Source organism: Mus caroli, chromosome 9 (assembly GCF_900094665.2).
Source record: "Mus caroli chromosome 9, CAROLI_EIJ_v1.1, whole genome shotgun sequence".
NCBI classification, from domain to species: Eukaryota; Metazoa; Chordata; class Mammalia; order Rodentia; family Muridae; genus Mus; species Mus caroli.
This window is the reverse complement of record NC_034578.1, coordinates 36,434,424-36,447,566: the sequence shown is the minus strand read 5'-3', so window position 1 is coordinate 36,447,566 and position 13,143 is coordinate 36,434,424. Positions and strand designations below refer to the sequence as shown.

General features: G+C 37.2%; 1 protein-coding gene across 1 annotated transcript; it reads left to right on the top strand.

The window, feature by feature from the left end:
* Window positions 1-6,332: 6,332 nt before the first annotated feature.
* On the top strand, window positions 6,333-7,375 carry LOC110302103 (olfactory receptor 149-like). The gene has a single exon (XM_021172884.1). The coding sequence runs from the start codon at window positions 6,384-6,386 to the stop codon at window positions 7,317-7,319; it is 936 nt and encodes a 311-aa protein (XP_021028543.1). The 5' UTR covers window positions 6,333-6,383; the 3' UTR covers window positions 7,320-7,375.
* Window positions 7,376-13,143: the final 5,768 nt, after the last annotated feature.

Genomic DNA, 13,143 nt, shown 5'->3' with positions numbered 1-13,143 from the left:
TTGTACAAGGAGATAAGAATGGATCAATTTGCATTCTTCTACATGCTAAGTGCCAGTTGAGCCAGCACTATTTGTTGAAGATGCTGTCTTCTTTCCACTGGATGGTTTTAGCTCCTTTGTCAAAGATCAAGTAACCATAGGTGTTTGGGTTCATTTCTGGGTCTTCAATTCTATCCCATTGATCTGCCATTGTAACAGTACCAAGAAGTTTTTATCACAATTTCTCCATAATACAGGTTGAGATAAGGGATGGTGATTCCACCAGTGGTTCTTTTATTGTTGAGAATAGTTTTTGCTATTGTAGGTTTTTTGTTATTCCAGTTAAATTTGTAAATTGCCCTTTATAACTTTGTGAAGAATATAGTTGAAATTATGATGGGTATTGCATTGAATCTGTAGATTGCTTTTTGGCAATATTAATTCTGCCAATCCATGAGCATGGGAGGTCTTTCTATCTTCTGAGCTCTTCCTTGATTTCTTTCTTCAGAAACTTGAAGTTCTTATCATACAGATCTTTCACTTCCTTAGTTAGAGTCACACCAAGGTATTTTATATTATTTATGACTATTATGAAGGGTGTTATTTCCCTAATTTTTTTCTCAGCCTGTTTATCCTTTGTGCAGAGAAAGGCCACTGATTTGTTTGAGTTAATTTTATATCCAGCTACTTCACTGAATTTGTTTGTCAAGTTTAGGAGATCTCTGGAGTAATTTTTTGGGTCACTTATGTATACTATCATATCATCTGAAAATAGTGATATTTTGACTTTTTCCTTTCCAATTTGTATCACTTTGATTTCCTTTTGTTGCCTAATTGATCTGGCTAGGACTTCAAGTACTATATATTGAATAGGTGGGTAGAGAGTGGGCAGCCTTCTCTAGTCCCTAAATTTAGTGGGATTGCTTCAAGTTTCTCCCCATTTAGTTTGATGTTGGCTACTGATTTACGGTATATTGCTTTCATTATGTTTAGGTATGGTCTTCTAATTCCTGATCTTTCCAAGGCTTTTATCATGAATGGGTGTTGGGTTTTGTCAAATGCTTTCTCAGCATCTAATGAGAAGATCATGTGGTTTTGTCTTTGGTTTGTTTATATGGTGGATTACGTTGATGGATTTCTGTAAATCTAACAAGTTCTGCATCCCTGGAATGAAGCCTACTTGATCAGGATGGATGATTCTTTTGATGTGTTCTTGGAATTGAATTGCAAGAATTTTATTGAGTATTTTTGCATTGATATTCGTAAAGGAAATTGTTCCAAATTTCTCTTTCGTTGTTGGGTCTTTGTGTGGTCTAGGTAACAGTGTAATTGTGGCTTCATAGAACGAATTGGGTAGAGTACCTTCTGTTTCTATTTTGTGAAATAGTTTGAGGAGTATTGGAGTTAGGTCTTCTTTGAAGGTCTGATAGAACTCTGCACTAAACCTATCTTGTCCTGGGCTTTTTTGTTTTGTTTTGTTCTTTTTTGTCAGAAGACTATTAATGACTGGATAATCGTAATTCTTATTACAAGATTACTTATAATTTTACAACCTTTCTTTTACTCATCCTGTGTATAATTTTGTGTTTTTTAATTATAAAATATCCTCTTATAAATAAATATAAAATAGCTCCCTTTGTTTGCCCTATTTCAGAATTTAATTTTTTATAACATAATCTTTTATTTTTTTATGAAATAGGGTTTCACTGTATAACCTTTACAGCCTGAAACTTATTAGACCAGTCTGATCTTGAAATCTGCCTTGTTCAGCCTTTTGGAGTGCTATGATTAAAAATTTGTGCGACCAAACCAACCTTTATCCCATATTCTTGTCTTCATGGCAATATGGTAATTTGATGACATTTAACATGAATCTATTCTTGTCACAACACATAACAGAATATTACTTTAGCTTATGTGTCCATACTAGATATGGTTCTTATATTTTATTTTAAGATCCCATATCATAAACTAACTAACTCAAAAAACAACAAAGCATTTGTCTCCAAGGAGCCAGAGCTTTATCATGTCTTCTGATAAAATGTCATTTTAAGAAATTTACATTTAGTTAATGCTCTTTCTTCATAATTAAATTATCTTAGTATCACTCTGCTTAGTTTTGAGAAAACACAGGTAACTATAGAAGGTGATAGTATTTTCAAGGAAAATATATACTGTATCTATTTTCTAATTCTAGCATTGTTTAATCACTTGAACCTTGCAGGAAACTTGTTCAGATCTCTACAGTGAACTTCTTAAATACATGAAAAACTCAGCACTCTCACAGGGACAGCTGCTTTCTGCCTGGAGTCATTTTAGTAATCAGCGATGATGTAATGGAAAGTGAGCTAAGCCCAGGAATGACTGGGATCTCCTACTGTCTATCTTTAGGAACACCATAACTGTCTAGAGTTCCAGTGCCCTTCTTTTTTAAATGAGGTTAATATTATCCACATTACACATTTCTTGAAAATTAATTTAACAATGTAAAAGTGTATTAAGAACCTCCAGAAATGGCATTCGACAGGTGATATCACTTATGAGTGAGGATTTGAACATTATAATTAAGAATAAATTTAATGCTTTATTTTATAGCTCCAAGAGACTATAAATACCATTCCAGGTATGGAACAAAACTATATGGTTAACTCACTTTCATCACCTTGGGTAATTTGCTTAAGTTTCTTGAAAATAATGTTCTACTATAAAAGTAAGAGAGATTAAGTCTGGAGAGATGACTGAACAGATTAAAAACTCTCTTCTCTTCCAGAGGATTTGTGCTCAATTCTGAGCACGCACATGGGAGCTCTCAGCCATATGTAACACCAGTTTGCAGGGGATATGATATCCTCTTCAGACCTTCTCAGGTATTGAATGTGTATAGTGCACAGACATACACAAAGGCAAAACACCCATACATGCAAAATAAAATGGAAAAATGAGTGAAAATATTTGAATGATACCTTTATGGTAAACTTTGAATCATAATATGAGTGCCCAACATACAGATCCAATACTAAGGTATGCTGATAGAGCTAGCTATGATATCGCAGACTACTATCTTAGACTTATCTTCTCAGTAGTGATGGCATACTACTTTAATCCCAGCACTTGGAGGCAGAGGCAGATGGATTTCTGTGTTCAAAGTCTAGTCTATAGAGTTTCAGGACAGCCAGAGCTGTTATAGAGAATCCCTGTCTTAAAAAAAAAAGCAAACAAACCAATCAAACAAGCAAACAAACAAACAAGATTTTCACAACTTCAGTGACAGAAGTTAACACTGTCAGAGGATACTTGAAAATTATATATTCATACCCCAATGGTTATTTTTGTAGTTACAATGATTGTGTTTTTAGTTTTGTTTGTCCTAGAGGCTAAGATTAATTATAATTGTTAATCCAAAGCCTTTTTCTTTTTCTACTGTATTTGGCTGGTGTCATTGAGTAGCTTTACAGTGTAAATAAAATCAAATTATTTCAAAATAAGAAAGAATTTGGTGTGAATTGCCCTCAAATTATAAATGCTTTCAGTAATATATACTTCTGTTTGAATAAGAATATTTGTTAAAGATGAACATCTAGTTATATAGATATGCATGTTTTTTAAAGTGATATGGTAAATGATGTCACAGGCAAAAGTTAAAGGTACAAAAGGTAAGAAAATAAAGATATACCACTGCAGCCTATTTTTCTAGGCATAAACATATTTCCCAGTTCAGATCATCTCTTTGCAATGATGTCATCACTGTTATTTGATGACTGAATGATGAATGAGGTTGGCAAATTAATTATTTCTGTACAGCTATCCCTAGGTACCAAGAGGCCTTAAGAGGCTCTGCCAGGCACTTCCCAGAAAACAATCTATGGAAAATGTTCTGATGCTGGTTATGCAAGCCCCGTGAGATTTTCTGTTTCATAAGCAGGGCAAGGGGAACTTTTTGGTCTGTAGTTCATTTGCCTCTGACAAGAAATATAAATGTCAGGGTCTGCTAATCATGAACTGCATTCCTGGAATGATGATGTGAGTACTCCTGTGCCTGTCCAGATATGCTCTCCAGCTCCCTCTCATGCTTGTTGGGCCTTACATGAGTCCTCCCTTGTCTTTAGGACAGCTCTTTCTTTTAGTGGACCTAAAAAGGTTAGAATATTGACTCAGAATATCCTGGTGTCTGAGCATAAGCAAGTAGAAAGCTTTGAGAGCCTTTGCTAATCAAGAAGAGAAGAGGGCAAGCGCACAGGAACGTGACTTGCTTAGAGAGATTGTTTAGGTGTGGCTAGAATTGTTATCAAGGAGAAATCATCCACTCCCAACCATGTAACTTCACTGCTTCACATCTGATTGTCCTCATTGTATCCAGTGGAGTGTGAGATTAGGGAACACAGGATAGCTCAGCCATTGTTTTTAGAAAGGGTGTTTAGGGGCATTTACCACAGATTTGAATCTGAACCCCCATCCTGAATATCATGACTTGGAAAAGATTCAAAGTCACTAGTCTGAACACCAGTGTCAGATTATAAATCTTTAGATGATGAAAGCTTTGAGTGTGCTTTTAATGTGGGGCAACTTTCTTTCTTACTATAGGCAGGGGTCTGATCTACGAACACAAATCAAATGCTACTGTTGCCTATTTCAGGGTAAGTCTACTTATTCTCAGAAGGAATAATATCTGTAGGAAATTATTATCTTCTTTGCCTAAGGCAAAAGATCTTATTTTAGAGATAATACTAATTTTAGTCTTTAAGGATATAAAAAATATTCTTGTATAGTTTCTTAAACAAGAAGAGATTTTTAAAAAGAACAATTAACCTGGAAGAAGTTAGGCATGGGTACTTTCCCAACAGTCAAGAAAAGTTGCTGTGAGAATCCATTGGCAAGGGGCTTGTCTAGTAGCAGAGGAAGTTCCTTGAGCAGAAAAACAAAAAAACAAAAAAACAAACAAAAAAAAAACCCCAAAACAAACAAACAAAAAAAAAACAAAACCACCACCACCACCACCACCAACAACAAAACAAACAAACAAACAAACAACCCCCCCCAAAAAAACAGAAGAGTGACTTCTCAAAAGATAAAGAGCAGAAAGAAAACAGGTCTGTCATATATTAGCTTTGAAACTGAGATAAGTTCCTCAATGTAAGTAGACTTCAATTGCTAACCTATAGGTCTGATTAGTAATAGTAATTGCCCCTTTCATAGATATGTTGTTAAAAATAATCATGCTTTTAAAAGATGTGTCTATCTTTAAAACAGAGTAAGTATTCATTAGTTTGGATGTAAAGAAAGATAAAAGGAAGGGAGGGAGAAAGGAAGGAAGAAAGGAAAGAAGGAAGGAAAAAAGAAGAAAGGAAGGAAAAAGGAAGGAAGACAAGAAAGAAGGAAGGAAAGAAGGAAGGAAAACGGGCATATTGCTGATATTGTTGTTTAATGTCATTAATTCTAGGAGAATCAAGGAATGAAGCCACTTCATCTCTAGGCATCATCATTCCACTTAGACAAGTTACCTCAGAGATAGTATTTCTTAACTTTATTCTACTTCTATGTGGGTCATTTTTCTGTCACTTTATTGTAGTGACTTGAATCTGATACCATAAATTGCTGTTTCTTTTGGCTAATATTTCTGAGCAGTCTGCCTTCTTAGGATAAAAGGTTCAAACTATACAGGGACACAGCTGTGACAGACCTGGGCATTTGGCAATCTGAGTTAATAAATGTTCATATGCAAATAATTTCAAAACACTAGTATCAAATGAAGGCGCTTCCAAAGTAGGTGTCAGATATGTAAAATAATGAAAGGTTTTCATTAGAATTTACAGTCCTGCTAAGAATACTTCTGAGTATCACATTACTGTATCATAGAGTACAGCTTATGCTTGCTGCTCTTGATTCCGTTAAAATCATCGTGAATTTCATTTTACAGACGTCCATGAGGTATTGTACAAATTATTATAACCAGAAAAACTAATATGAAGTAAAGTCAGATTGATATTAATTGTTATGATTTATAATACAAACCTTTTCCTGTTATTTTGCAGAAGGAAATGCATAGTGGGAGTGTATTAATTAAAGATATCACAGAAGTTCAAAATATAAAAAAAGTGCTCCAAGAAAATGCCATAGGGAAATATTTCTAACATGAAAATGATTTTAATATATCTCTAAACTGTTGTTCCTAGCAAAGAAGGTGATCATTTCCCCACAGATAGTATTCTGAAAACTAAGTGATGTATCCTCAAGGAGGCAATGATAACATTTGATATGAGTACATAGATCAGACCCCTGCCTATCATAAGAAAGAAATTTGCCCCACAGTAATCGCACTCAAAGCTTTCAGAAAAAGTTTTAAAATCTGATGCTGGTGTTCAGACTGGTGAGTTTGAATCCCATTGAAGTCAGATAGTCTCAAAGCTATGAGGAATCGTTCCGTAGTGACTCAGTTTATCCTGCTCGGCATCCCAAACACAGAGGGTCTGGAAACTATGCTCTTTGTCCTGTTTTTGTCTTTCTACATCTTCACTCTGATGGGAAACTTATTAATCTTACTGGCAATTATCTCCTCCAGTCGGCTTCACACCCCCATGTACTTCTTCCTATGTAAATTGTCTATTTTTGACATATTTTTCCCTTCTGTGAGTTCTCCCAAGATGCTGTTCTACCTCTCAGGAAACAGCAGAGCCATCTCCTATGCAGGCTGTGTGAGCCAGCTCTTCTTCTACCACTTCCTTGGTTGTACCGAGTGTTTCCTGTACACAGTGATGGCATATGACCGTTTTGTGGCCATATGCTACCCATTACGCTACTCAATAATTATGAGTCACAGAGTATGTGCGATCCTGGCCACGGGGACATCCTTTTTTGGCTGCATTCAGGCTACTTTTCTGACCACTCTCACCTTCCAGTTGCCCTACTGTGGTCCCAATGAGGTGGACTACTACTTCTGTGATATCCCTGTGATGCTAAAATTGGCTTGTGCAGACACATCAGCCCTGGAGATGGTGGGGTTCATCAGTGTGGGCCTGATGCCGCTCAGTTGTTTCCTCCTCATCCTCACCTCCTACAGCTGCATCGTCTGCTCTATTCTGCAGATCCGCTCTGCTGAGGGCCGTCGTAGAGCCTTCTCCACCTGCAGTGCCCACCTCACTGCCATCTTGCTTTTCTACATGCCTGTTGTCCTCATATACTTAAGACCAACTCCAAGCCCTTGGCTGGATGCAACTGTGCAGGTCTTAAATAATCTGGTCACTCCTATGCTAAACCCATTAATTTACAGTCTCAGGAATAAAGAGGTGAAATCATCACTGTGGAAGGTCTTACGTAAACCTGCCTTTGCTCCTGAGCAGTTGTAATGAATGACCAGTCATGAACACTTCATGTGTACATCAGGGGAGGTATGACACTTTTACTTGGCTTTCATAAATATATTTGAAATTATACTAATTTTACTATGTAAAGGACTTGAGGCAAACGGCTGAAATGAGACTTTGAAAAGAATGACCAAGGATTAAATGGTAGAAGGGAGACTCCAGGTTTTGTGACTCTTGAAACTAGAAACACTCGTGAATATTATAATATACATAAAGGATATTATACAGGTGATGCTCTACCTGGTAAGCAGAGCACCCTATGTATTCTGTTTGACAATATTTTTGATGTTGTTGTTGCTTATTTTTGAGATTATATTTCAATGAAAAAATGTTTCCCTTCCTTTCAACCCTCCTATTTCCCTCTCCCCACCAATGTTCCTTGTTTGACCATCTTAATTTTTCATATATATTTTGACCCTTCATCCTTTTCTTTGCTCTTTTTGTGTAGTGATTTTTCTTTTTGGATGCAGTTAAATTTTCCTCAAATGTCTGATTTAGAGAAGCCATCTTACAATCTGCCTAGTTATTGAAAAGAGTTACATTCTTGTGGCTCCAAATAGCATCTTATTATTTATGAGTCACAAAAAGTTCTATATAGAGAAAAGCTTTTGTTCAGGTCCTGAAGACGGGTTTGGCCAAATCAGAGGTACCAGCATGCTAGCCTACTTAGCAAATGATGCTGATTGGGTTGAGGCTGGATGCTGGTATTGCATATGAACATTTGTCTTATGAATGAGAAGAGAGAAAAGCTAGCGGGACTTTTGGAGATGAGACTAGATTGTTAGAAAACTGGAACCTTCCTTAGCTTGCTCAGTGCAATGAAGGGCAATGATGGATCTATGCTATTGCTGTATTGTCATCGACTTCTCTGTTTACTGAGAGTGTTAAGCTTTGTATTGCTTTCATGTATTACTTGATTTTTTTTCTTAATATGCTTTCCAAGACAAATGTACTATTTCAATCCACCAAGTTTACATTTTTGATTTAATAAGAAGGCTACTTTGCTTGGAGAATATAGTTGCTATTAAGCTTGTAGAATGAATTGTACAGTAATATAATAATAATAATGATGATGATGAAGAAGAAGGAGAAGAAGAAGAAGAAGAAGAAGAAGAAGAAGAAGAAGAAGAAGAAGAAGAAGAAGAAGAAGAAGAATCGGCACAGGGAAGAACACAATAGAAGGGAAGGCAGAAAGCAGCATGGAGATCAGTCTTCCTTACACTTTACTTGATAAATGACTGTATTCAAGGAAATCTTTGGCCTCTCTTTCCTCAGCCACTGGAATGAACTGTAAGGTTGCTGAAAGGTATCAAACCTTTACCCCAGCCAATACTCTTGAGATTCTCTCTGTTATTTTTCCTTTGTCAGTTTAAATAAAAGAAAGAGACCCTAAAGCTGAATCTGGAGGAGTTAGTGAGATGGCTCAGCAGCTAAAGCAAATTGCCCTGGCATAGGACTCGCTCGGGATCCATTCAGTTTCCAATATCTACATCAGGTGGATCCTAACCTCCTGTACTTCCAGCTCCAGGAAGATTCAGTGACTTTGGCCGCTAAGTGAACCAGGCACACATACCCTGGCATAGACACACATTCACACACATGATTTAAAAAAAAATACACGTTTTAAAGAGGAATCCAGAAATATATGTCAAATTATTTCATGTTTTCTACATATCTATCCTCTCTTTCCTCATTTCCTGGTTATAGTTTCTTAGGTGTGACAATCTTACAAGAATTTTAAAAAATTGGATTGAGTCCTGCTCACTTTGTTTCTACTTATTTGGATTTTATTTCACAAGAGATTCTATTAAGACACAGGTATGCAGACATAAAGATTCTAAAACTTTCTGCTGGTAGTGAAAATCTGTAGGTTAAAACAAACAAACAAATAAATAAAACAGACCTGCAACTAATGTGAATCTGAGAGTAATATTGTGACCTGGGTAGAAAATGAAGGCAAAAGAAATGTCCACCCCCTGCACTACCCTCTGGTGGGGAAGGAATAGGAAGTAATTTCACTTAAAGGAAGTTGATTGAACACTTTGTTTACTTGCATGTTGCATCTGAATAATGGCTAAGATATTCTATTCATGAAGAACCAACATGTTCCTTTGGAGTGTCCATGAGAGTTAATTCCTTAAGTTGGTATATCTTAATTGTTTGCTATTTAAAGGGGAATATCTTTTGCAGGAGGATAAAATCCATATGACCTCTGTTTGCTATACCTATATACAATTCAGACTCTTGTTCTTAGATTGGAGGAAAAACTTTTCTAAAATGACTGCCTCCTTAAGCAACCTAATCTCTCTTAAACTTAGCTGCTCTGAAACTTGCTGGGAGCTCTCATGTCTCCATGTCGAATCTGAGCTGTCTCTTCATGTAAACAGGCCACTCTAGAAAGATCATTCAAAACAATATTTATTTTTTAGATACTAAAAAACAGGAGATAATGTCAGTAAATCTCCATTAAGTATAAAGAACTATGATGACATATGTAATCCTTTTCCTACAAAGGGAAAACATAACTAGTGAATTTCCCTCCAGAATTACTATCTCCTATCTTTAATTCTGCCTGAAAATCAACATTCTTACTCTTTCTCTATTTTTATTTAGTTTTTTAGTTTTACCATATGTTTGTTTCCCTAAATACTATATCACGAGACTTTTATGTTATTCTATTGAATTTTTCTTTGATTTACTATTCTTTGATTTAGTGTTCCTTTTGGACTTCTATATGGTTATATATGTCTGGAATTATTTTCTATTATCAAAGTATAGTACCCCAAGATAAAGGTATGTCAACTTGTCTCTGTGTAGTATCCTGCTAAATGTCTATGTCAGTATTTATTCATTTTACTCAAAGAAGTTCCTAAAATCCAAAGAGTCCTTTTTTTTTTAAATTGCCATACTTTGATGAGTTATTTATGCTTTTCCTGCGTGCACATAAAACATGGGGAGACAACCTCCAACCCCTTCATATTCATTTACTTCCACGATGGAAGAAGTAAAGTTGGTCATTTGACTTCATTTTGATTTTCCAATAACCTACACTGACATGGGATTTAGGTATAGGCAATTCATTTGGAAGATTCTCTCAGGAAGCAGAGAAATAGAGTGGTAATGTAAGATATGATAGGATAGTTAAGCAGATGTCTGTGGCTTAACACTGTGGGGAACTGGGTCTAGAGTCCATTGGGAATCTGCTGAGAGATGGTCTAGAAAGATCAGCAAGCTGATATACTAGCCCAAATTTTCTAGTGAGTGTTACTTGGAGTGATAATTATGTGACATTTTAAACTGTTCTTTGCATATATGAACTGAAAAGAACTTCCTTTGTCAGAAACTATTCTCAAGTAAATGGTGTAAATGTCCCTCAGTAGATACAGACACTTTATAATTGAGCTCTGCTTCAGCTATACTATTTTCTAAGTAGGTGCGCACTGATGTATAAATGGCAAGATTACTATGGGCTAATGGTATCAGTTACTTTTGTTGCTGTGGTAAAGTGCCATGACCGAAATTGACTTCTGAAAGTGTTTATATCGACTTATGATTGCAGAAGGGGAGGATTCCTTTATGGCAGAAATGCCCAGCAGCATGTGGCAATCATGGCAGCAGGAACAAGAAGCTGAAAAATCATATTTTCAGCTATACTTAGTAAACAAAGAGAGTGAAATGGAAGTAAAGCAAGAAGCCTGTGCCTAGTGATATATGTCTTCTAGCAAATATGCACATTCTAAAGGGTTCAGAGCTCTCCAGTTAGCACCACTAAGAGAAAATCAATTGTTCAAATATGTGAACCTATGGGGGACACTTCTTGTTCATGTCACTGCATTCCATGCCCTGTCTTTGAAAAGCTCATGATCATAAAAAAAGTCCATCTTTAAAGATTCCCCTAGACTTTCACAATCTCAATGCTATTTCAAAATTCAAAGTTCCTTTTAAGGTACAGGGCAATCTCTTAGCTCTGAGAGCCTCTTTTAAAATAACCACAAATCAAATCATATACTTCCAACACAAATAACACAGACTATACATATCTATTCCCAAAGGGAGAAATAGGGCCATAGTGAGGAAATATTGGAGCAAAATAGAACTGAAACCAACAAGGTAAATGTTAAAGCTCCATGTCTCTTGTCTAAGACTTTGATTTCAAAAGGCTTAGATTGTTTTACCTCCTCAGTTCTGTGGCCTGCAACATACATTTACCATTTAGTTGATCCAACTCCCTGTTTCTAACTCTAGTTGGTGAATGACTCATGGCTTTTGGGGTCTCCTCCACAACCCAGGGTTTGTTCTTAAAGCTTCACATAATTTCATCTCAGGGACTTCTTATTGACATTCCTGCAACATTGTTATGTAGTGTCTGTCTTCAGCATCTGTCTAATTCCAGAGGAAGAAATCAAGACTACCTAACTCTTCCCTCTACTCACTATTGCATTTTCATGCTTTTAATGTAATTACTAGGAAGACAACATGCTAAATTCACCTGTGATCTTAAGATGGACCCCCATCCCTTCAACAACATTAGCAGAAACTTTCATACTTTACAGAAATTTCTTCCTAAGCCCAAATAGCTTCTTAGACTTTCTTATTGTACAAGCTGGTCTTACCTTCTAATGGTTCTATTTAATGGGTACCTTCCAGTCCTTCCTGTGAATAGTGGGGCGGGGGGGTGGGGTGGCGGGGGGCGGTAATGGTACTAATCTCCTTAATGAAAACAGGCAACCTCAGGAGGTAGGAGGTGGGTGAACCCTCTGTAATGCATCAGAGATCTGGGAGGCAGGAGACTCTCGGGACTCAAGGCAGGGACCTTGGATGAAGTGCTCTACAGTAGGGAAGGGGAACTTGTAGAGTCCACCTCCAGTGGAGTGACAGGACCTCAAGGAGAGGGATGGGGTTGTCATCCCACAGTCAAATGCTCTGACCCAGAATTGTTCCTGTCTAAAGGAACTGCAGGGACAAAAATGGAGAGGAGCCTGAGGGAAAGGAAAGGTCCTGTGACAGGCTCAAATTAGGATCCAGCTCAAGGGGAGGCCTGGGGCCCTGACACTGTTACTAATGCTGTGGTGTGTTTATAAACAGGGTCCTAGCATGGCTGCCCTCTGTAAGACCTAACAAATAGCTGAAAGGGTCAGATGCAATGGATGGAAGCTGGGGATCCCTGTGGTTAAATTAGGGAAAGGGTAGAAGCTGAGGAGGAGGGCAACCCCATAGGAAGACCAGCAGTCTCAACTGACCTGGACTCCTGAGATCTCTCAGACAATGAACTACCCATCAGCCAGCATACACCAGCTGATATGAGGCTCCTGACACACATATGGCAGAGGACTGCCCGGTCTGTCCTCCTTGAGAGAGACTTGAGGTCTCAGGGAGTGGGGAAGCCTGCTGGGGTAGGTGTGGGAGGGGTGGGAACATCATCTTGGAGTTGGGGGAGGGGTGAGGAGAAGTGGGATGGGGAGCAATTGGGGGTCAGACCCGGAGGGGGATGAATTCAGAACTGCAAAAAAGGATTAAAGAATAAAAATAAATAAATTTAATGAAAAACAACAAACCAAACCAAACCGATTATAGCTTTTCTTTCAACATTGTCTTGCTTCCAGCATTACATTTTTTAGTGATCTTTTTGTCTCTAATCTTTACAACTTATATTTTATTTTGTTTCCCTTATATTTTTCTCATTGTAGACCTAAATAAAAATTATAAGTAGTAACTATTCCATAGATTCAATCTTATGTTGTCTTCAACTTTCCTCTACAACACACAGAGAGAGAGAGAGAGAGAGAGAGAGAGAGAGAGAGAGAGA

Coding starts and splice junctions, on each gene's coding strand:
- LOC110302103 (XM_021172884.1), top strand. CDS start 6,384: ATGAGGAATCGTTCCGTAGTGACTCAGTTTATCCTGCTCGGCATCCCA.